This window comes from Lacerta agilis, chromosome 14 (assembly GCF_009819535.1).
Source record: "Lacerta agilis isolate rLacAgi1 chromosome 14, rLacAgi1.pri, whole genome shotgun sequence".
Classification (NCBI taxonomy): Eukaryota; Metazoa; Chordata; class Lepidosauria; order Squamata; family Lacertidae; genus Lacerta; species Lacerta agilis.
In genome coordinates, this window is record NC_046325.1 from 34651999 (window position 1) to 34677581 (window position 25583).

Genomic DNA, 25583 nt, shown 5'->3' on the forward strand with positions numbered 1-25583 from the left:
CTCGCCTGAAGGCCAAAGAAAGGTGAGAGGCGGAGGGAGGAGGAGGGCTGGGAGCGGGGCGGACTTGGAGGCCTTTGCCCCGCTTGCCTTCGGGGTTAGGGAAAGGGGCAGTGCCGGATTTACGTACAGTATAAGCTAAACGAGCTATAGTTTAGGGCCCCACTCTCTCGGTGGGGCCCAAAAAAATTAAAGGGGGGGGGAACTGCATGTACATTTCCAAAATGTAATATAAAATAAAATAAAATAAAACCTACATACAGCAACAGTGTTTTGTGTTGTGTAGGCACCTATGATGTAATTCATGGGCCCCGCCTGCTAGCCTGTTCCCTAAAATATCACTGGTTTGCTCATTTCTATATATAGGGTTTTTTATATATAGGGTTTTCTATATATATAGGCTTTTAGGTTATGCTATGCTTTTAATAGGTTATGTTATACTCTGGATTATGTTATGTTTTAATAGATTATGTTTTAATAAGGATGAGAGTGTTGGAGATATGTGCAAATGTGTATGGTAAATCCGGTCTTTGGATGTTTGATTTTCGTTGTTGTGTATACTGTGTATATACGGACAATGATAATAAATAAATCTAATATCTAATAGGGTGCCCAAACTGCGTGAGGCAGTGGAGGATAGGGGTGCCTGGTGTGCTCTGGTCAATGGGCTCACGAAGAGTTGGACACGACTGAACAACAACAACAACAACATTCTGCATGGACTAGTTGCATGTCAACATGTGTAAATGGCTTTAGATACCTTATTAGGTCCATAAATTACCATATAGCATATATTCAACACAAAAAACAGCGACAATTTGTTGTTGACAAAGGACAGCTGGACATATAAAGGGTCCCATTACCTTTAGTAGCTTAGGGCCTCATCAAACCTAAATCCGGCCCTGCATCCCTCCCCCAAGCAGCTCCAGAGGCTGATAAAATCTCTTGGACTTTGATTAGGGGTTGTTTTTTGTTTTGCTTTTTGGCACTGTTTGCAATGGCGAAAGGAAGGCACGAGGATCTTTTATTATTATTTCCTCCAGGAAGATATGTGAGAAGGTGGTTCAGACACTTCCAGAAAGGGGTTGGTGGGGTGGGGTGGGGGGAGAGAATACTTTTCACATGTTCTGGTGTGGGCTGGGGTTGCCAAATCTCCCAAAAACAAACAAACAAACACAAAATTCCGCAAGGAGACTTGAAGCACCAACACATTTATTATTATGGGATGAAGTGGACTGTAGTGCACAAAAGCTTATTCCATAATCATTAAGGTGCCGGGAAATAGGGAAAAAAAAGAGAAAAAGCTTCATCGCCCTACTATTAATAATATGACAGCCTTTAAAAAACAACACACTACATCCTTTCAAATATATCCAGAGGCCTGGAATATATGCATGGTTGTTGTTTTTTCCTAAGCACTCAGAGAAGACTTTTAGTTAGTTTTGATGCCATTCACCCCCCTCCCCCCGGCTTCCTTTAAAAATTAAATTATGTTGCTTCTAAAAATACTGTTTGTAGTTCTTATTCCCATATTATTGGGATGAGCGGATATGTGTGCCAACGGTGAGAAACTTATTACAGTAGCCCTAGAATTCAATCCACTGTTATTAACCCCAAGCTGTAGCTTAGTAGTAAAACGCATGCCTAGCATGCAGAAGGTTATTGACTTTATCTGTGACATCTCTAGCTGGAACATGGGCATAGCCAGGATTTGGGGGGGGGGGGGAGAAGCTCAGTTAGCTATGTATTTTTATTGATGGGGGGGCAGCTGCCCCTCCCTGCCTATGCCCATGAGCTGGAATGCTGCTGCCAGTCAGTGTACGTAATGCTAAACTAGATGGGCTAATTTGGTATAAGGCCGTTTCCAATATTCACATATTGCATATATATATATATATATTCCATTTAATATTATACATTCACATCATCATTATCCACTTTGGCTCTTTAGGGCCTATTGACTTCCTTCCCTCATGCCTCATGGCTTTCAATATTCATCTTTATATAATTGCATTTTTGTACGTTTTCCAATTCTTCATTACAAAATGAAAATAGCACAAAATTTAAATGAAAATAGAAAGAAAAATCCTCATTACAAGTCTTGAGGCAACCCTGATAGTGATGCTAATTGCTTACAATAATCTTTCAAATATCGTATAAATTTACTCCAGTCCTTTTGGAATACTTGATCATCATCATTTCTATCCCATCTCTCCTGCTAATAATTCTCTCTGTATGTGTTTTATACAGTAATAACTTTATTGGGGGGGGGGGGAGAAATCGGGCTCGCATGTCACTCTACTCGTTTCTGCCTCTAGGATCCGCGCCCGCCACGGGCTTCTACCAACGGTTCACCGCTCTTCGCGACGTCACCCGCGCGCGCGCGGAGGAGCGAAAGGCCCCTTTGCAAAGGCGCGGAGAGAGGCCGTTCCCTGTGCGCGATGGCGTCATCGCGTCGCGGCTGCCGACGTCGCGCCCCGTTTTCTTTCTCCGTAGTAACCGGGTAGAGAGGGAGGAAGGCGAGGAGGAGGGGAAGGCGGTAAAGAAAGCCGTGCGAGTATCTGACGAGGCGGCGGGTAAGCAGAGAGGAGACCGTGGGGAGAAGAGGGGCTGGAAAGAGGCCCCGGGGCCGCCCCTCCTCCTCCTGGGTTGTCTGGATATGAAGGAAAAGGAGGAGGGGGCGGGGCTGAGGCCTAGCCCGGCTATGGAGGCCTCGGGGACCTGATTTTTCTCTCTTTCTTCCCATTCCTAGGCGACGTGCCCTCCTGTCTCCAGCCACACCCGTCGGCCCTTACCGAGGGTAAGTAGGCAGGTGGTGTTATCGGGATATCTTCGGACATACACTTGGGATTCCGAGCCTGAAGGCCGCCTTTTTGCTCCTCCTCCTCCTCCTCCACACTTACAGCCTGCAGTCCTCTCTTGACATACAGTACATAGCAAAAGTCCTCGCCCGTTGAAAGGGCGGGGGGTGGGTGGGACGGCAACGGGATCAGAACCGTTTTTTGTTATTTGTGTGCCTGACTCGTGTGCATGTGCACGCTTTTCTCAGGACTAATCCCAATGAGCACGGTGGGAAGTCCCCTGCCGAGTGGGCATGGCATGCAATCTGCATTTCAACCTGAGTAGCCGAAGTGGGGCTTGAACCCCAAATAATAGCTGCAGTGCTATTGTTTTCGCCCCCTTTCCACAACGGCGCTGGCTGTATTTGTAAAACTGAAGGTAACATTTATAGAGGAATAGGACTGGAAGGGGCCAAGGAAGACATGTAATCCACAGGTGTGTGGATTATGCACCCTACAAACCACCTATAGCGGTCTACGCTGGTCACCATTATAGTAGATGTGTTATGGCAATGGGTTCAAATGCTCAAGCCAGTGCACAGCTACAAACCAATATATGATTGCTGGTGGACCTGGATGCAGCAGACTGATTTCAGGTTAGGCTAAGAAACTTATTGGTTGGCCCCGAAAAAGTCAGTCTGCCCCATGTATGGTGCATTGATGTCTGGAGAAAAGGACAGAGTATTTTGAATTGAAAGACAAATTTGAAAAAGAAGTGCCAAGTGCTTTTAAATGGAAGTGACTAAGTAAACAATAATAGTGCGTATGTACAAAGTACGGTATCCAGCTGCTTCAGTTCGCTATTTTAGACTTTTATCTCCCAGTAGGGCTGCTCCCTGTTTTTATACCTGCAGACACAGTATGTATCTGTTTTCCTCTTCCAAGGCTGTTCTCTCTCACCCTAACATTTTTCAGGTGGACTGTATGACTGTGGCACTTAGACACAAATAGTTTTCAAAGCAGCAGATGTCCACGTGATAAAAATCCCCAATGAAAATATGTATATTAGACACGTATGTGTATTCACTTCAGAATTTGTAAGAGCTGAAACAAATCTCTTCCACAGATGTAAGACAAAATCCTTCCAGGGCTGCACTTTTCATTGCATTTATTTTATACACAGAAGTAAACCTACAGTGTACTCCTAGGACAGCACCTGCGCAGCATTAAACAATGTCCTCAAATTCCAGCAAGTGAGTCATTAAGTGCCTTAGGAAATGAACTGGTTTTTGCATTTGGGGTGCTTTTTTATCAGCCAATGTAACAAATCCATCTTTAAAAACAGAGGTTCCAACTAACTGATCCAGTGAAGCATATGCTGTCTTTCTGACAACCAAAAAAAGTATGGGTCATAAAATATCAAAGTAGTCTGCTGATTTTTGCCATTTGGATGGGTGGATTGGTGTTTTTCAGCCAATGTAAAAAAAAAAAGTCCCATGGTTTTTTCCCCCCCCAAACAAAAATGATCTTGGGCATTCATACAAACTCCTGGCTGTCGGTGGTGAGGTTTGATGGAGCAATGAAGCCACTTCCGCTTCCACAACCCTGCCACTCTCACCTGTCAGGGGGGCAGGGAAGTGTACCTGTTCCTTGTGCCTTCTCCCAGGCTGGCATAGCAAAGAGGCTCAGATTGGACCCATTACTGTCACATGATGGCAGCAGGTCAGCCCCTTTCCCTGAAATTCCCCATTTTGGGAATTGCTCTGGGCAGGAATGCCAGCACCATAAGTTTCTGCCTGCCTACTCTTTGGGCGGGTGCATTGGGGCACTCCTTAACAGTGGAGCTCCTCCAACAGCAGTGACCTGCAGAACTAAGCTAAGGAACACCTCTGTCCATTTATACCCCCTCTAGTAGCTGGGTATGGATTTTTTCTGTTAAGTGTCTTCGTTCAAACGCTACGCACATGGATTTGCTTTGGGACATTTTACTGCCTTGAGATACACTGGAATTTTTCTTGGGTAGTAAAATGTCCCCAAAAGCATTTATATAACATTATTTATGATTTGGTTTAAGATGAACAGCAGTGAACGTTCTTGTTAGTAAGCTCAGGACTAACGAAGCAGGGGTTCTTTTTCGCACTTCAATTGCCTACTGTCCTTTAAGGGATAAATAGCTTGCAGACATTTTAAATAAAAATATTTATTCCAGAAGATAGCCTGAATTCATTGTTAAAAACAAAACCTCTAATGCATAAAGTTGCCACATTTTATCAGTGTCAGCCACACATATATTCAGTAGGATGCAACTGATTGTATTACATATATTTAAATGTATTTATGACCCTTTACCATCTGAATGCAGATTATATATTTTCTTGGTAAACAGTAATGTCTAAACAATAGAAGGGAACTGGATAGTAAGCTTTAAAAGGTAGTCTGCCTCGTATTAGTAAACAAAATATCTGCATTGGTGTAAACTTGAGTTTTATTCATATACTAGAAATACCCATTTTCATCTCAGTACAATCAGCTGCTATGATTGATATTTAGGGGGAGCATTTTTTTTACAAAAAATACGGTGCTCTGTTCGTCTTTCTAAGTCAGACTTTCCTATCTTAATTCTATGCTAGTCGCTTATGAAGTTTTGTTCATACTATTTTGAAATGGGCAGAGGCTTTATATTTAGTACGTCATTTCATCTTTATCAGACACATTGCTGACACCATGAATTGGAACAAAGGTGGCCCTGGCACCAAGAGGGGCTTTGGTTTCGGTGGCTTCTCCATATCCACTGGGAAGAAGGAGGAGCCAAAACTTCCTCAGCAGTCCCACAGTGCTTTCGGAGCCCCTGGTTCAGCTGGTTTTGGAAAGACACCACCACCACAGCTGCCTTCTTTTTACAAGATTGGATCAAAGCGAGCAAACTTTGATGAGGAGAATGCGTAAGTTGCCCGCCTTTTGCACTTGTATCCTCATTAAATGAGTTTCCCAAAGTTTTGCGATGATTTGTTTTATTAGGGCAGGCATAGTTGTGTTACCTGATAATACAGTATGTGAAAAGAAGTGTCCCAGTGGATGGCATAAGCCATTTTACAGCTGACATCTCAAGGGTAAGACTAGCCAGAGTCCAGATAAAGGTTGCATGACAACAGCTAAATGAGGCTGCCAGACATCTTGGAGTGGCTATTTGAGAGATGGAGTTTGTTCTTTAGTTCTGTGCCCTCCCCCCCCCCAAAAAATCTTTTTTTTTTAAATCCTAAAATATTGTCCAGTATTATGCTCTGTGTGATAGCAAATGCTTTCCCTTCTTATAAGCCTGCTTATGTGTTGACTTGATTCTTCCCAGTGTCAGCTTCTCTCTCTCTGAATTTTCAGGTACTTTGAGGATGAGGAGGAAGATTCCAATAACGTTGACTTGCCATACATTCCCGCTGAGAACTCCCCCACTCGGCAGCAGTTCCATTCCAAACCACCTGACTCAGACAGCGAAGATGACCCATTGGAGGCATTCATGGCAGAGGTGGAGGTAAGTTACCTTCTCCTTATGCCTTGCCGATATTTTGTGGCTTTGAGATGCACCAAAAATGACTGTTGAGGAGAATAATAGTCAGCACTTCTGAAGATTGGACAAAAATGTTATCAGTTGTATTTATTTTAATTTAAAATATTTTAAATCTGTCTTCTGTTGTAGGGTATCTGAGGTAGTTTATAGCAAACCAGTGAAGAAATCCATAATAGCCAGCTGTTGCCCTGTAAGCAAACATAAAAGCAAAGACAAGGACAAACAGAATAGAACAAAAGCAGCAACAGCAATTAGCACCTTAGGGGCCTTAAAAGTCAGAGAAGTGAAACCAAGCAGGTGGCTCTCAGGAGGGAATTCAGCAGTGGTGATGTCGCCGTTTCATACGCTCATAATTTAGACTGAGAAGCACAAGGCAGACTCCTGCTCATAACAATCGGGGAGGGATTCAGACTACTACTGCTACCATTTAATTACTTGTTTCATTTACAAATTGCTTCCTGTGAGGTATTCCAAAACAATTTACACTATAATGGCATAAATGAAAGACTTACATGTTTAAAAACAGTTGTATATAAAAACATTTTTTGAAAATAACTATAAAAATAGAAACCGTTTAAAACAACAACACATAAATAAAATCAGTTGAGATCTAGGTCAGATACCAACTGAGATAAAGATTTTAGAAATCTTTTGGAAAGGGGAATGTCTTTAGCAAGTGCTGAAAAGCCAGTAGAGATGCACGGTGGAAGGGAATTGCAAATGGCAGGTGCCACTACACTAATGGCCCAGTTCTGACATTCATGCAGAACAGACCTCCTGATAGGATGGTATCTGCAGGATGGCCTCTCCTACAGAACACTGATCAGTGGGGTATGTAGGGGATGAGGTGATGTTTTAGGTATCCCAGTATATAGGGCTTTGTGCAACAATACCATCACCTTGAACCTATGGTTTTGTATTGAGATACAATGATATGCACTGAAAAACTCTTTAAATAATATGATAGGAAGAATAAGAAAAGGAGGGGAGCCGGCTGTCAGAAGTCTTCTCTCTTCTGGCAGTTGGTATACCTCACCTGGTTGCTGTATTCCATTGCATATAGCGCTATGAGCTCCAGCGTCATAGGAATTTTATAGGGAAATGTGCTGCATTGCAATGTTACATTTCTTTTGTGACCCATTAGGATCAAGCTGCTAGAGACATGAAGAGATTGGAAGACAAAGACAAGGAAAGAAAAAATACAAAGTAAGTTAATTTTTTTATATCACAGCCCCATTGAAACAAGTGAGAGATGGACAAGAAGTATGGGATCATCTTGCATTATTTCTGCTGGGATATTTGAAGGTTTTGCCATGCTAAGATCTTTAAGCCTTTCTGAACCTCCCTGAAGGCTGTGATCTGAATTTATGAGGGTTGATTTCTGAGGGGCTAGTGTATAGATGACTTTTCCTTGGAGCAGGGTGTTGAGGTTACCTCCCTTGTTGTCTTCAACTATATAGTTCTGTGAAACAGCTTTTCTGTCACACTTCACAGATCTGAAATTCAGTCAATTTTACTCTTCATAATTTGGCAGGTCCTGGTGGGTTGGAACTGACATAAGATGTTCGTGTTCTTTTGTTTTTTGTTTGGTTGCTGCTGAATGTTGTCAGTGTTGAATTATATTGGCACTAATCAGATTGAATGTATGGAGCTGGGTATGTGGAACATTTGCAGGGAAGTTTTGTTTCTCTGCTTATTTTTCCAGGGGTATACGCGATGATATTGAAGAGGAAGATGATCAAGTGAGTTTTCTACGCAACCTTTCTATCTATTACAAAACAGTAATCAATGAGCGCAGACACACATTTCTGGTATCCTTTGAAATAAACCAGATCTATTTTTGTTTGCTGAGAAGATCAGTTGGGGGGGGGGGAGTCTGTTCTTTCTAAATACATCAGACCATTAGTTCAGCTGATAAAAGGGTTAGGACCCCCAACTGGTTTTCAGGTCAACTTTAGGTGAGTCACATCAGTGCACAACCAATGCTTTTTAGGATTTTGTTTTATTTTTTTAAGGGGGGACAAAGGAGAAAGAAGCAGAAAGACAGACATTAAAATAAAAGTAGGTCCTGTACAGTTTTAATGATAAAAGTGGGCCCTGGTCTAAAAAGGTTGACGGCTATTGCTATGGACCATATAAGCAACAGCTGAAAATAAAGTATTGCATAAGGCAGTGATGGCCAGACTCGGCCCTCCAGCTGTTTTGGGACTACAATTCCCATCATCCCTGACCACTGGTCCTGTTAGCTAAGGTTGATGGGAGCTGAAGTCCAGAAACAGCTGGAGGGCCAAGTTTGGCCATCAATGGTATAAGGTATTATAGAGCTCACTTGTCACGGATTTGTGCTTCTTTGAGTCTCCTATTGGTGCAGACAAATACCTGTTATCCAAAATCTGGAACTTCCAGCCCTGTCATTCCTGAACTGTGTTCTGGGGCATATTCTAGTGTGCCATGACAGAATGGCTAATTGATGTCTCCTGAGCAGTCAAAGTATCTGCCCACTACATATCTGCATGAGTTACTGCTCTCGCCTTGCCTCCTAATCAGCCTCCATAGCAAGTAGTTCTGCCTGTTTCTGCATCAGCCACGATTGAAGCATGTGACCCAGGGCTGGTTAACCTGTGGCTCTCCAGGTATTGCTGAACTACAACTCTCATCATTCCTGACCATTGTCTTTGGTGGTTGAGGCTACTGGGAATTGTGGTTTAGCAATATCCGGAGGGCCACAAGTTAGCTGCCCTGATTCTAACACCTCGTGGTGCAGTGATACATAATTACCAACCTCTATGGAGTCTGGCTATTGCAACTTTTCATGCGTCAGTGCTCTGGACTTGTCTCTATTGTGTCATGCGCATACCAAACATGCACAGAGATAGACTCTGAGGGTGAGTAATTTTTACATTAGCACACTTAAAAAATAAGCTTCTGGGGGCATAACACTATAGCACAGCCTCAGTTTTAATTAGGAAGAAAAGTGTTATTCAGCTATCAGAACTCCAGGAAACACTGTTGAAATCCATCTAGAGCCATGGAGTTAGAGAAACTTTTTATGGCTTAATGTAACATCATTGAAGCTACTATTTTTCACTGTTGCTTTGGTAGGCATTCATCTTTAACTCTGAAGAAGATACAATGTGCTTCTTAATGTTCATAGTAGGATTGAGACATAGCTGAGAAACAGTGTGTAGCCCACTCGATAGGGGAGAGGGATTGCTTAAATTTACAGTGCAGCAAACATAAATGAAAATAGAAATCTTGTTCGTTTGTAAATGAAGTCATGTCTTCCTTTCTTTCCCTTCTTGCCTTCCTTCGTTCCTTTATTTATTTATTTCCACTCCTGCCTCACCCCGATTATTGCAGGATATCCTGAATTTACCAAATGAATACCCCTCTTTAACCCTTATTGGCTGGGTTTCCAGATGGCCACAATGTTCTAATACTGCAGAGGGATGCCAACCGATTGCACCAATAACTATTGTGGTTGATTTGGGTTCAAATCCCTGCTTGACCATGAAGCTCTCAGGATTGGCTGGTCCTTTTCTCAACCTAATGTTATTTATTTAGGCTTTTTCTTAAGCCTTCAATCATCTGTGTCCTCTTGACAAAGTTGTAATGAGGATAAAATGGAGGGGAGAGCCATGTACCCTTGGAGGAAGCACAGCTTGAAAATGTAGTAGCAATGTATTGATCAGACTTAATATTAGTGTGACTTTTTAACCAGTTAAATTTGCATTTGGGGGGAAATGCTGAAGGTGCCTTATTTGAGAGAGTCTCTCTTGAATGTGAATTTGACTTTTTAAAACAAGGAAGAGCTTATTTTCTGTATCTTCAAATTAGAGAACATAGGGTATTCCCTGTTATAGTAAAATATCAAAATGGTTTCAAAAACCCTATCCTGTCCTGTAAGGGAGTGCATAATTGTTAGGAGAACTCTTTGGGGGAATTCCTGTTCAAGAAAGTAGATATATGCAGTGTCAGTCATGTACAGTGGTGCCCCGCTAGACAAAAACAATTCGTTCTGCGAAAATTTTCGTCTAGCGGGTTTTTCGTCTTGCGGAGCGGCAATGACAGCCGCAGTCCGCAAAACGGAAAAAAAGACAAAATTTTTTCGTCTTGCGAGGCAGCCCCATAGACTTTTTCGTCTAGCGGGGCAGCCTTCCGCTAGACGAATGCCTTCGTCTAGCGAGTTTTTCGTCTAGCGAGGCATTCGTCTAGCGGGGCACCACTGTATGTCTGCTAGATCAGGGTGGAAAACCTTTTTGTTGTTGTTTGCTCTGCAGGACAGATCCTTGTCCGATCTGAGCCTCATGGACCAAATTTGACGGGTGAGCAGGGCTGCTCACTTGTCAATCACGGACATCACAGTGATTTCAAGTTATTCAATATGTTTCAGTCCCAAAGATGGGACTTCAGAAAGAGCCCTGCATGATGGTTTAAAGCACCTTAGGCACCAAATTTTTGCAGGCATCAGTTGCGTAAGGAAGTTCTCCATGGGGAGCTTGCTAGGACAGCCATTCCAGCACATTTTGGCTCTGTTGGCCATCAGCTGATGGGAGGTAGAAACAAAGCCTGTTTTCCCTTGCCAGTGTACAGTTAAGGTTCCCAATAGTGCATTGGCATCCATGTCTTTTCCTGCTCTACATCTGTTCAATGCACTGTAAGTGACTAAGCAACCTAAAAGAAAACCCTTCCAGTTTTCATAATTTTTTTCTTGTTTGCTTGCCTGGAGACTTTTAACTTGCCGCAGACATCTAGCCAAGAAGTCAGCAGAATTAATTTTAAAGTAAAAAAGAGAAAGAGAGAATTTGAGCATGTGCAGAGTATTTTTCTATCACTTCTGAGTAACCGCAGTCATTCCTATTCACACATAAGGCGTTAGAGGAAAAGATTTGGAGGTCAGTGGTTGTAATGTCCAGGCAAATGTCACATACACATACACACACACACCCCACCCGTCTTGGAAATTAAGCACTGAAGGCCAGACATTTTGACACAACACAGCAGAAAACACTTTTATAGCTTTAACTAAACATTTGGGATGGTCAGCTCAGGTCTTCTGACTGTTTCCTGGAAAAGCGAAATATAGCAGCCAATTTGTTAATTCTTTTTTATGGTTTAACCAAATAATTACTGTGATAAAAAGAGAAATATTAAAATATACAAAGTTATTTTGTTCTTTATGGGTAGGCATTAAAGTAAGTGACTGTCTCTAAATGTAGCTAGTAATTAACTGAAAACAATAATAGCATTTCATCCTCTTTGGCACTTGTATGCAGTTACATTTCTCTGTTTTGCTGCAGGAAGCATATTTCCGTTACATGGCAGAAAATCCCAATGCTGGTGTGGTTCCAGAAGAGGAGGAGGACAACCTGGAGTATGACAGTGATGGCAACCCAATAGCACCATCCAAAAAAATCATTGACCCTCTTCCTCCTATTGATCATTCAGAGGTGAGGGAATTTCTTCAATCAGTAGCATAGCGCCATTGCTAAGTTCATCTAAAAATCAATAGTAATACATTGAATAAAGCAAAGAGAGGAAGATATCCTCACCATATGTGCTCCAGTGCTTATATTCTTCCATTGCATAGAAGCCCAGACAAATTTACATGATTTTTATGTCAGTTTCCCCCTACCAAAGTGCTTCTTTGAATGTCTCACAGAAGCTGCACGTTTGCCAGATGCTATGCTTACAACTATTAACAGAGCAAGAATGTTCATGAACATTCCATGGTGGCCCACTACTCAAGCTGAGGCACCAACCAGTTTTTTATTGATAAGGTGGTATCCCTGGCTAACCATCAACCATTGGCCTGCAGATTGAATACCCACCATTTGAGAAAAATTTCCACGACGAGCATGAAGAAATCACCAGCCTCACTCCACAGCAAGTGGTGGAGCTGCGCCACAAGCTGAATCTCCGGGTAAGATGAGTCCTGCTTTGAGAATTGTCTCTTGTTCAGACATGATAATAACAGCTGTGTGGTGAACAATAAACAGACACAGAACCTTTACAAAGATGTGCCATGGTTCCTGCTGAGTGAGGTTATGATCCAAGTAAGATAAAGAGAGCAGAAAGGATGTAAGAGAGCCAGTATGTTAAGTTTCAAGGATAGTGGTGCAGAGAAGAGTTAATTTGTAGTGGGGATGGCTACAATTCAGTGGCTGCTTTGCAAAAGTGCACCTTGAGGAGGGTTTGGAAGAATAATGTGGCTTGACGGGGGGGGCAAAGTTTGACCCAGTGCGGGGAGATGTACCATAGAAAACTTGCAGCAGGCATAAAAGGCATGGTGGTTAGCAGACATAATCTGTTAACCAGGTTTTGACTGTTGGTCACCTTCAGGCCAGTGTGATGTAGTGGTTAAGAGCGGTGGACTTGTAATCTGGTGAACCAGGTTCGCTTCCCCGCTCCTCCACATGCAGCTGCTGGGTGACCTTGGGCTAGTCACACTTCTCTGAAGTCTCTCAGCCTCACTCACCTCACAGAGTGTTTGTTGTGGGGAAAGAAGGGAAAAGAGAATGTTAGCCGCTTTGAGACTCGGGTAGTGATAAAGTGGGATATCAAATCCAAACTCTTCTTCTTCAGGCTTCCTTGAGTACTTCATAGTTGTTAGCTGTTCCGACACTTTCCCCTTCAGCTTATTCTGTTGGGGATTGGTAGATGGGAGGGCTTCTGGTTGTCATTCAGGCTTTCAGCCCCTTTCTTGGGATTCTCCTCACTCCACTGGCCTCTGTGATTGATCAAGCTTCTAGCTAGATATTGCTCAGTATGCTCGTCATTTGTTCCATTTAGCCTCTGATTTGCATACGAAAATACCTAACTTTGGTCTATTTGTAGAGGCCCAGTTGATGAATTTCTGGATTTTATAAGATGTGCATGCTCTCAATCCTCCCGTGAATATGGGCTTCTGATAACATGGGACATTCCCCACTTTTATGCTTTATTGGTTTTAAAAACAAAACAAATACAGAATAAAACAATACAAAACAATCAATAAAAGGCAATTCAAAATCAACACATTAAAAAAACAAGATTTAAATTCACATGTAATGAATTCAAGCATGACTTCCAATCCCCCACATTGTGATTCCTAATTGTGATTATTTTTTTTAACTGCGCACTTAACTTTATCACTCCTAGGCTGTTCAGTTGTTAATTTTGTGAAGTTCTCTTATTTCATGCAGAGGTCAATCCAGGCCTGCCAAAGAATTTAAATTTTTACAATGTACTTTTAGGTATTCTCTGTAAATATTCCACTCTCTATCGAATATTTGATCTGTATGGTCTCGGAATCTTGTTGTCAATCTTGCTAGATCTGCATATTCTAAGATTTTGTTCTGCCAATCTAATTTAATTTAAATTAGATTGGGACATTCCCTTCATCATTGTCCTTTTCAGGTGTGTTTACCTCAGCTGAATCTTGAATTCAGTTCAACATAAGAAAGGCTAATCATTTGAGGTGGGTGGAATACCCCTATAAGGTGGATTTAGCAAAATAAGCATTGTCGGAGATCAGAACTGAGCGAACTTCCTTTTCATATAGACTACATCAGCATGTGCATTGAGTAATCTCTCTCAAAAGTGTAAGGAATGGTTTTAATGAATAACTTTTCCCCTAGGTCTCTGGAGCAGCTCCTCCAAGACCAGGAAGCAGTTTTGCTCATTTTGGTTTTGATGAGCAACTTATGCATCAAATTAGGAAATCAGAATACACTCAACCCACACCTATCCAATGCCAGGTGAGTCCTGCGTAGCAGTGTTCACAGTAATCCAACAAAGTATAGTTTTGTTATTTCTCTCATATCTGTTTTTCTTGGGGGGCAGGGGAGATGTTGTAACGTTATCAGCTTGTAACTTGGTTAGCATGCTAATTAATTTAGAAGTAATGGCAGTAATTATTTGCCATAAAATTGATTTGAATATTTATAATTACCACATGTGAAAAGCCTAAAGAATTTCCTTCCAATAGAATCACTACAAAATGAACTTTAAAAAAAAGATAAAGATGCCCTGAAATTTCAGGGGGGATGTCCTTTTTGTCTTGACAAGTGTAAAAAGTTTTCTCTATCCAGAAGGGCTATTGGTACTTGGTTTATCCTTTGATATCTTGTTATTTCTCCTCTAGAGCTACAGTTAGTCCTTGAGAAAATGGAAGAGAGCAAAGTAGATACAGTCGTACCTCTACTTATGTATCCCTCTGGATACGGAATCTTCAGGTTTCGGCCATGGCAAACCCGGAAGTGTTTACTTCCAGGTTTTGCCACATGCATAGAAGCGCTCAAGTTGCGCAGAAGCGTGCCTCTATTTATGTAATTTTCGGGATGCGAACGAACCCCTGGAACAAATTAAGTTCATATCTGGAGAGTCCACTATATTTAAAATGCCTAGTGGAAGATACTGGCACCATAATAAACAGTGGAAGAAGTCCTGTGAATAGCTGTAGCCATGGGGTAGTTAACCTGGTCCCCACCGCCCACTAGTGGGCATTTCAGGATTCTAGGTGGGCAGTAGGGGGTTCTATGGCACAAGCTGAATCCTCCTTCCATCGAGCACTAGTGGGCGGTAAGGAAATTTTACCATCAAGAAAGATGCATTAGTGGGTGGTAGGTTGACTACCCCTGCTGTAGCCTAATTGGGCGTCTCCACTTCTCCAAAAAAAACAAAAGGAAAATTACATATAATAATTCTGTGTTGCAGGTTTGTGTCATAAGAATGTTAACTTCTCTGTCAAGATAAAGCCAACTTGGAACAGAATTAACTTCATAGGGTAGTGGGGTATTGATTTAAAAAATTGAATTTGTGAAACAAGCAAAATGCTATGTTGTTTTCCCTATCCTGTTTGGAGATTATGCTGGGGTTACAGTGGGCTTAGATGTTTGCTTCTTATGTTGGCTTATTTAGTTAACAACATTGTCAGTTAAACACAAGCTCTTAAACATTGAAGAGTGGAGATGTGATGAAATGGATAGGGTATAACTGACCCTATAATAATTGAGGAGCACATGGAGTATGAAATGATTCGGGTATGCTAAAAAACAACAACTTTAAAGACATTTTTTACAGCTGCTGGGGTCCACAACCTCATGGCTTTATGAAGGTTAATTATTTTCAAAACGTTACCCTGAGCTGAGAGTCACCAGCTCTGTTCTGGGAAACTGCTGGATTTAAAACGTGGGTGGGTTTCCCCCCCCCCCCTCTTCAGGGTGTTCCAGTGGCCCTGAGTGGCAGAGACATGATCGGTATTGCAAAGACTGGCAGTGGGAAAACTGCAGCCTTCATTTGGCCCATGTTGGTTCACATCATGGATCAGAAGGAGCTGGAGCCAGGAGATGGTCCCATCGCAGTGATTGTATGTCCAACCAGAGAGCTGTGCCAGCAGGTAAAGAAATGTTTGTAGCATCATGGAAAGAAATGGGGGGGAAGTAAATCCTGGAACAGATTATTCATCTGAGGAGGTTATGCTGTTGTTGTTTTAAAAGGCGGGGGACAAGTTAAAATTAAGTGTGGTTTTTTATGGGGAAATGAGTTCATAATGAAATTTTTATTTTTGGGGGGAGGGACCTCATCTTGCACACCTTGGTCACCAAAGAGCAGCTCGGGTAGAAAGCTTCAGAAATTTATTTGGTAACTTTACAAGGAAAGGGAGGTTCAGAACTATGGTACAATTCCCGAAAAATTGCCATGTTTTAGCAGAGAGGCATTCTGGCTTGCCACACTAATGAGTGTACCCTTAACTTTAAGGAGTTGTAATGAGATATTGTGGTGCAGGACTTGATGCATGCAGGACTTCAAATATCTTGCTCTTTTTTAAGTCCCAGAGACTCATTTATGTGTCAAAAGGGCTTTTTACATAGGTGGTATAGAGAAGTAACCCCGTTGAACAGGAAAGTCTAGATTTTGCAGTCCCTTTGTTTCTTTGATTCAATGGAAATGTCTTTCTAGTTTTTGAAGTAGTGTTATCAATATTCTGTGAACTGTGCCTTCAGATCCACGCTGAATGCAAACGCTTTGGGAAGGCCTACAATCTACGCTCCGTAGCAGTGTATGGTGGAGGAAGCATGTGGGAGCAGGCAAAGGCTCTGCAGGAAGGAGCAGAAATTGTCGTCTGCACTCCAGTGAGTATTTCTTCCAGGTACTTGTGTTGCTGTAAGGCATCTTTCCCCAACCTAGTGCCCTCCAGATGTTGCTGGCTGGGGCTGGAGCTGTAGTCCAAGAAATTCCCAGATTGTGGAAGGCTGCCCTAAGGGATACGGGATCCTGAGAATGGCTTGCAATATGTTTCCTTTTCTTTCTAAATAAAAAGAAATATCTTGTGATTCATTCTTTGGTTTGTGGCTTATGTGAACCTACCTCATTTCCCCCCCCCCCTCCTTACTGGATTCAGAAAATGTGAATCCAAACTGGAGTAGAATTCCTAAGGGCAAGAGGAACTGCTTTGGCAGTTAGCAGCTTCTGAGGGTCACAACCAAACTATTTCCCTCTCACTGGACTCTTTCTGGGAGTCTTCCTTTAAAGGTGGCCTTCAGAGCTTTCCTTGACTCTTGGCCAGCTACTATTGACAGGACCCTGTTGTTCAAAAAGGACCACAAACAATAGGGAAAGTAGGAGCTGTATAACCACTATGACCAAGAAATTACTGTGAGATAGTTTGAATGATACGATATATTGATACTGGCTTTTCTGACAAGCTTGCTGTTGTTAACTATTTCCACTCAGGGCCGCTTGATTGATCATGTGAAGAAGAAAGCAACCAACCTTCAGAGGGTCACATACCTCGTGTTTGATGAAGCCGACAGAATGTTTGACATGGGTTTCGGTATGTACCCAGAAATACTGGCTGCCCACGTTCCCCACAACTTCATACCACCCTTTATGTCTTAGGAATCCATTAGTGAAAGATTGTAAAGACAGAAGCATTTTTTGGGCTGTGCACTCAGCAGCAACTAAATAACAGTGTTACAGAAAAGCACAGGACATTCTGGATAATAGATGAGGGTGGCGGTGCAAAATGAAGGCTTTCACATGGAGGAATATGACAAAGCAGGGAGAAAGGCAAGTGGTTTGACCCAGTGAAGAATAGTGCAAATTTGGGAAGTAAAAATAAAACGCCAACGTGCTTGTTATGACTGTTTAACATTGGTACCAAGCTGTGTTACGTGTCCTGTCCTGAACTTTGTGGTTAGCTGAGAATGAATTCTTAGTGGCGCTCTTGTGCTCCAGATGGCCCTGTGAAAGCACATGCAAGGATAGGTTTCAGTGACCACTCCCAGCCTTTGGAACTTCCTTTCTTCAGAAGTCTCTCAAAGCTCAGACAGAAATATCTTCCAAAATATCCTTTCGTTGAAGCAAGCATTTTGTGGCCAAAGATTTTTATATATTTTTTTAGTGTCTAGCTCTTTCATTTGCTCAATGTTCATTGTACAAAGTGGGGCACAATTCATAGTAGAAGTGGCACAGAGCACCCAGTTCTGCAGCTATATCATTCCCCCATAGTATATGAAGGGCAGGCTGGGCATTGCTGGAGAAACTGTTTTCTTTCTTTCTCTTGGATAAGCCAGGAGTGCCTAAGAGAAAGTTTCTTGTGGGGTGTGTGTGTGTGTGTGTGTGTAACACAGGCTATGTGTATCAGCTGCAAAGCAGCTCTCTATTATTTGAGTGGAATAATCATTGGCCTCTTGAAGATGTGTTCAAATATAAATATATTTGCTTATTTCCCAAACCTCAATTTTAGTTGACTTTGAAAGAAACACAGATTTCTTTCTTAACTTCTTTTTTTCCTGGGGCATAGAATATTTCTGATTACAATAATAAACAAGAACCAGAATGGCTGAAAAAAATACGTTTTGCTGAAAAACAAATTCAAGCCCACAGATAAATATTTGCTTGTTGTCAAATTTGTCACTTAGTTGCATGATGTATTGATTTTAAAGGCCTTTTTAAAATAAATGTCTTTTTAAGGGGGCATGCTTTTTTGTAAACAAAAAACTCTGAGCCTGATGTTCAAATGTATCAACATCTCATTCAAGACCTACTGGAAGTTGAGCTTGTGGATGATTCTGCATTTTATGAAATAAAAAGGTGGTGTTCTAGAATGCAGAGATTGAGCACTTTTTATCATGAACTACAGTGGTACCCCGGGTTACGTACTTAATTCGCTCCGGGTTACAGTACGTAACCTGAAAAGGATGTAACCCGAACAATTCGTTCTGCGCATGCGCAGACCGGGAAAACCGTGAAAAGCACTCTGCGCATGCACGAATTGCGCACACATCGGGTTGCGCTTCCGGGTTAGTGGAGTTCGTAACCCAAAAAGGACGCAACCCGAAGCGTACGTAACCTGAGGTACGACTGTATATGCCATACTCTCTTCCTCCAACTGGCTGTTTATAAGTCTCAATGCAGCTGCTTTTTCAGCATCTGAAAGCTGTACATTGACTGGAACTTTCTTCTTCTCTTCATCCAGAATACCAAGTCAGATCAATTGCCAGCCACGTGCGCCCTGAAAGGCAGAGTGAGTGTGGACTTCCTGAATATAAAATACATTGAAATACATATTGTGTGAGACAGAACTGTTTTATTCTTGTAAATATGTGGTTAGCCCTTTGGGGCGGGGCGGCATTAATTTGTGTCCCAAAACTGTTTCCAATTCCCATACTTAAACCAGAAAGAAATTAAGTTGTATTAATGCATTTGCAAACATTTTGTTCTTGTTACACAAGGACAGCCTGCTGTCTTCCCACCCACTCACAGATTTTTCACCTTTCCCAGACATTTGGAGTGTTCTAAAATCTTGTTCATATATAGGTAGTTTTTAGGCATACTAAACCACCGCCTCCTTGTCATTCCCTCTCTCCCATTGCCTCCATGCTTCTCTGCTGTTTGGATAGCATCTTTCACCCCACTCCTCACCACATTGTGTCCTTCTAGTACTGCTGTACACAGTAAGGAAGGATGCGTGGCAAATGTGGTGCTATAATCACTCACCTGTGAATCATCACAGGCAATTCCTATGTATCTAGATTCTCGTACAATTCTACGTTGCACCTTTTTATATATAACGTTAGTGCTATTTTCCTGGCTTAACAGCTCTACTGTTCAGTGCAACTTTCCGGAAGAAGATTGAGAAGCTGGCCAGAGACATTCTAATTGATCCAATTCGAGTGGTGCAAGGAGATATCGGAGAGGTAATATACCTTTTGAAAAAAACACTGTTTGAAATAGACTAGAGCAAAGAGAAGCCACGAGTGTGCATAGTATAGTGTTTCTCTGTTCTTCTTCCCCATCTCTGCTCTCGTGTTAAATGAATCCTGGTGTTCTCATTTTGCCTCTATTTACTCCTCTTCCTCTTCTTCTTCTTCCTCCTCCTCCTCCTCCTCACACAACAGGCAAATGAAGATATCACTCAGATTGTGGAGATCTTCTCCTCTGGCCCCAACAAGTGGAACTGGGTGACCAGCCGCCTAGTGGAGTTCACCTCTTCAGGGAGTGTCCTCCTCTTTGTTACCAAGAAGGCAAATGCAGAGGAGCTGGCCAACAACCTTAAGCAGGAAGGGCACAGCCTGGGTCTGCTGCATGGTGACATGGACCAGAGTGAAAGAAACAAGGTCATCTCAGATTTCAAGAAGGGGACCTTCCCAGTTCTGGTTGCTACTGATGTGGCAGGTAGGGGTGCAAGTTGGAAGTTTTAAAAACCTGGGAAGCAATTTCCGAACAACACTCTTTACCCCCTTTCCCTCTTCACATTGTGTTCTCTTTACGCCAGTTTTCATCCACCTACCCTGATGTTCTTTACATCTACCATGCTTCAGAGAGTGTTGTGCTCATCCTGCTGGGTAGATGTGGACTTACCGCTATCTGCACTATGTATTGAAGATACTAAATATAAACCTCCTAGGACTTTTAGTTGATCGATCTTTTGAAAAAGATAGCCTTCCTTCACTATCTCATTAATTCATTCTAAATCCCCACTAAATATTTCCCTCCTTTTTTTTCCTTAGCAGGAGCTAAAATTATTTTTAGTATAAGATGCAATATAAGCAGAATGCTCTCTGTGAACACATATGAGAATTGCCGTGAAACTGTCTTGATCCCTGACATCTCCTTTGCCCAGCTCGTGGTCTGGATATTCCTTCCATTAAGACTGTGATCAATTATGACGTGGCTCGTGATATTGACACCCACACCCACCGAATTGGCCGCACGGGGAGAGCAGGAGAGAAGGGCGTGGCCTACACCCTGCTGACTCACAAGGATAGCAACTTCGCTGGAGATCTTGTTCGGAATTTGGAAGGGGCCAATCAGCACGTCACAAAAGAGCTCTTGGACTTGGCCATGCAGGTAGCTTTGTCAAAACCTGAAGAAGCACTGTAATCTTTCCTCAACTTGAAACTTAACATTTCTGTGTCTAATTATGAGCCACACCAAATAATATAACACAGTAGATGAGCCACAGTAGATTTTGCTGCATTTACACAGCTTGAGCTAGATTGGCATCTAGGGAAAAAAACAACACTGGGCATTAGCAGTATACAGAGAGTTGTCTTTAAATCTAAGGTCTTGAGTTATGGCAGATTTTACCTCGTTATCTTGTGCAAATTGCTCTCATGCAATTTGGAGGCATCTGCAAAGAAGCTACTTAAAACAGGGAACTCTGTTTTTCTACAAATAAGTGATATTTTGTTTCCCCCAGTATGTAGTTCAAATGGCTTTCTCTGGCTTCCTCCCCACCCCCTCCAAAACACAAAAACTAACTTTCCTTTATTTGGTAAATAGCATACAACAAATGACTGTTATGTGCTTGTGTACTTTTAATTTTTGGTATTGCTTTTGCACTTCCATCCAGAATTCTGTAGTCTAAAGCAGTGTTTTTCAACCTTTTTTGGGCAAAGGCACACTTGTTTCATGAAAAAAAATCACGAGGCACACCACCATTAAAAAATGTTAGAAAATTTAACTCTGTGCCTATATTGACTATATATAAAATAATTTTTCAATTTTTCCCATGGCACACCAGGCAACATCTCGCGGCACACTAGTGTGCCGCGGAACAGTGGTTGAAAAACACTGGTCTAAAGTAGTTGAACCAATCCATAGCCTGTTAGTCACATATTTCATCTCCTGTTAATGTTACTATCCTTTTTCTCCAGAATGCTTGGTTCCGGAAATCACGTTTCAAGGGAGGGAAGGGAAAGAAGTTAAATATTGGCGGTGGTGGACTGGGGTACCGTGAGCGGCCTGGTCTAGGATCAGAGAGTGTGGTAAGCATTGAGATTCAGTATACTAATGTAGACTAACAGTGCCGTATATGTCTACTTGGAAGTAAGTTCCATTTATTTCATTGAGACTTGCTCCCCAGTAAGTATGTATAGTACTGCAGCCCAAGTTTCACAGCGCTAACTCCCAACATCTTTGTGTCACAGGACCGTGGGAGTAACAGTGTCATGGTTAACTATGAGGCATACAAACCATCCTCGGGAGCAATGGGGGACCGGTTGTCTGCAATGAAGGCAGCATTCCAGGTTGGTATGACTAACTGTCCTGCTACAGATTCTCTCCCCTTTCTATCTAGCCAAGTGTGGCCATTGTGCCTGTGAACTCCTTAAACTAGCTCAGAAGGGAAAGGAGCCGTTGTTTGCCAGCAGCTTTGTCTGCTACAGTATGGTAGTTGCCCAGTCTGTGAACTGAATTTCCCTTGTGTCTATCACAAGTTCTTCAGCAAGCAAGGTTTTCACTGACCCAAGGTGGAGCCATCAACATTCACCCAGCATTTAGCCCCAACTTGCTCCTATTGGCATTGCAGGTCAGCCCTCCTCCATACCAATGAATGGGCAGAGTGGAAGGAAGTACAGTATGTAGTCTAGTGCCAGAGATAACGGAAGGCAAAAATAGGCCTGAACACTCCAGAAACTAAACCAAGCCATACATTGCAGTAGATGTCCTAACAGTAGAAACCATTACTAATTGAAATTTGATTCTCACATAAAAAATATAGCTGGGTTTTCCCCTTAACGGGAAGAAATCTTTGAGCAGTAAGATACACCCACTTTCCAAAAGCCCATTCCACCCAGCCCCCAGCCTTCAATCTTTGATAGCGGTTGGTGTCACTGAGAAGAGACAGAAAACAGAGGCTTAAGAATCCTTGTATTGGTTATGGTTTTTGTTTTTCTCTCCTGTAGTCCCAGTATAAGAGCCATTTCGTTGCTGCCAGCTTTAGCAACCAGAAGACAGGCAGCTCCTCAGCAGGTGCCAGTGGGTGGACCAGTGCTGGCAGCTTGAACTCCGTGCCAAGCAACTCAGCACAGCAGAACTCGGCAAGACCCGACAGTCCCATGGGCATGGCAGGCATGCCAAAGGGCATGACAGGTTTCACAAGCGCCGGAAACTTAAACAGCGTCCCCACCTTTCCGAGTCCTGGCGTTCAGGGGTTCAACAGTCCAAACGCCATCAACAGCAACAGAGAGGGCAGCAGCGGAGGTAGAGAAAGGTACAGCGACAACCGGGGCAGCGGTCGCCACAGTGATGGCCAGCGCCACGGTGACGGGAGCGGTCGCCATGGTGAAGGCCAGCGCCACGGGGAAGGCTATCGCCATGGGGACAACCGCCACGGGGACACCCATCGCCATGGGGAAAGCCGACATGCCAGTGGTGGGAGCAGTAGCAGCCGCCACGGGGAAAACCGGAACAATGGGGACAGCAGCCGGAACAGCGGTGAAAGCAGAAGCAGTGAGAATAGGAACACTGAGAGCAGGAAAGATGGCAACAGCAAGGAGAACAACAAGACAGATGGAGGCAGTAGTAGGGACAACAGCAAGACAGATGGCTTTGTCGTTCCGGAGCCCCCAAAGCGCAAGAAGAGTCGGTGGGACAGCTAAGAGCCCAGGCCTCCTGCAAGGTGCCCCTCTCGGTCACTCTCAAGAGGGCGTTTCTGTGTGGCTACTCAGAAGCATAGCAAATGGACAGCAATGATCCCCCAACCAAGCCTTGGCTGGTGCGTCTGCAGACAGCTTCATTTTAATGGCACGTCGGTGTTGTGCTTTGATCAAAAGGAAAGTGTTCCCTTTCTTGGAATTCCTCAGTGCTCTGACTTTTAAAAATCCGTCCATCTCGAGGGGAAGATTGATTTCACCCACCAAGAACAAAACATCTTTGAGAGTGTTTCTTTTTTAACTGAATGTTTCCAGAAAGAGGCTTTTAACTGGGTAGGTTTGTTTTATTCAGATCAATGTGAACTTGTACACTAACCCATCTCCCAGTAAGTGGCATGCCTGCTACATCAGCCCTATTCAATAGCCCTCTTTTCATCCCCATTGCCACTATGCTTTTACACCATTGTTCGCTGCTCCCAATGGCCATCTGTGCCCAGACACGATCACCAAGTTCCTGTTTATATGATTTTGCATGTATCCAGCAGTACAATGAGACGTGTAAAGTATCACAGGAAAACACAGTAGTTTCGACTGGGTCACTGTTGGCCATTGCAAGCAACAGATGGAGGAGAAATAATGGTCTCTTGGGAAGAAGGTGGGGCTCACAATTGGTCTTGCCCAATCCTGCATGGAAATCATAATGTTCCATTATGACTTGTGTCATTTCTGCAAGCGATCTTTTTTACCCATACCATTTGATGCATCACTGCTGAGTAGCTTAAATCCTTCTTATTTTGGGATTGGTGAGCAGGTTCTCAGGCTTGACTCTTGCCTCTCTTTTTTGTCAGTTGTCCACATTTCAGGTAGAGAGAGGACAGGCCAAAGGTTAAATCATTTCATACCTCCCTTGATAGTTTCAGCATGCTAATAGCCAATAGAGAGAGCTTGAGATTCTGTTCCTAAGAGTAGTGGGGAGATGGCTGTAAATATGCAGGTGATGTAGCCTGCAAATTTGTCTCATTCTTCGTCGTACCTGAGCCAGGTATGATGAATTTGGCTGGAGCTAAAGGATTCCTTCTGCCCAGTAGAACAGCATACACGAGTACTGTGGTACACACACAGAATGAATGCTAACCTCCTCCATGCCAATCTACATTTTTACACAATCCACCATCTGTGTTCTGAATGTGTCCTTGTGGGAACAAAGACCGCTTGGCAAAGACTAGCAGGAATCTCAGGTTGCCTAGACTGGAGCTCCTCTGCCTCCAAGGATGATCCTAGTGTCTGCTCATTTTGGTCCCTGAACATGTGTACTGTATGGGCAACAGGAGCCACATTAAGCCTGAAGAGGACACAAAAAGATGGGCCATGGAGCCACAAGGATATAGCCTGCCCACCGGCTGGCAAGATGAAAAGTGTCCGTTTGGGTGGGATCTTGTGTAGATAGCTTTGTGAATGTTCCAGAAGTTATTTCCCCTTCCCCCCCTCGCCACCCAAGGGTGAAAGAGGCTTGGGGAGGGAGATCTTTCTTATATAGCATCAAGTTAATTGTGATTGGGGGCTGAACCAGGAAGATTTCAAACTTTGTAAGTTTGAGACTGGCTGCTGAAGAAGCATTTTTGTGCAGCAATGTTAAAAGTGGGACTTGTCTGAAACAATGTGCTGCTTTTCCCCGAAATGGTTGTTGCGCGCACACATCTGGAAAGAAGCAAATGTAAAAATATTTGGTTTTGGGGTTTTTTTTTAACAGTGTGTTCTTGGGCTCTTTAATCAGATTCTTTTTTTCTTTTTCTTTTTTGCCAGAGTGGTAGAAAAATCTTGTTTGCTGAAAATAGTTCACTTCTTGCTTCTCATTTTTATGAAGAAGTGTCTTGAAACTGTCAGGATTCTGTGACATGCTGTTCCCTTTACTTTCCGCTTTCTCTTCTAGTAAATGTTTTATTACAAGGACAATTGCCTGGGATGTGCCTGTTTATTTTGGCCTATATTCTTTTACTCATAAGTTGGTTTTGCGGGTAAAAAGTACTACTCGTCATTAGAAGGAAACACCAGCTTCAATAATTTTATTTCTCATGTTTGCACTACATCAAAATAGCCTTTAAAAACAACAACACCTTTGACTGCTCTAATTGGGGAGGGGGGAGTCAGAAAGGGTTTTAATTTCCTTGCCCACATCAAATTGGCCAGGGGATGATGAGAGTTTCCCCCCCACCTTTTGCAACATACTCCTTGCCACCTTTGCTCAAGTCAGTTACCCTGCAAGGTTAAGCACACCTCTTGCTACCAACTGCTTTTCCTTGCAAATTGTCTCTCCCAGCATCATTTTGTCATATTCCAAAGCAACAACTGTGTGTTTCAAAATGCAAGTTGGATGGTAAA

General features: G+C 42.8%; 1 protein-coding gene across 4 annotated transcripts; it reads left to right on the plus strand.

Annotated features, from left to right (window-relative positions):
* Positions 1-2497: 2497 nt before the first annotated feature.
* DDX42 (DEAD-box helicase 42) lies at positions 2498-25157 on the plus strand. 4 transcript variants are annotated; one of them, XM_033170541.1, is made up of 20 exons: positions 2498-2573; positions 2750-2797; positions 3904-4030; positions 5486-5719; positions 6153-6303; positions 7484-7545; positions 8045-8081; positions 11640-11789; positions 12158-12262; positions 13959-14078; positions 15542-15718; positions 16326-16454; positions 17056-17155; positions 18803-18850; positions 19426-19523; positions 19725-20001; positions 20450-20676; positions 21486-21596; positions 21759-21857; positions 22515-25157. In XM_033170541.1, the coding sequence occupies exons 3-20, from the start codon at positions 4011-4013 to the stop codon at positions 23208-23210; spliced, it is 2841 nt and encodes a 946-aa protein (XP_033026432.1). In that variant the 5' UTR covers positions 2498-2573; positions 2750-2797; positions 3904-4010; the 3' UTR covers positions 23211-25157. The 4 variants fall into 4 exon arrangements, with proteins under 4 accessions (XP_033026432.1, XP_033026433.1, XP_033026434.1 ...); XM_033170542.1 differs by having other exon boundaries at positions 3961-4030; XM_033170543.1 differs by lacking the exon at positions 3904-4030.
* Positions 25158-25583: the final 426 nt, after the last annotated feature.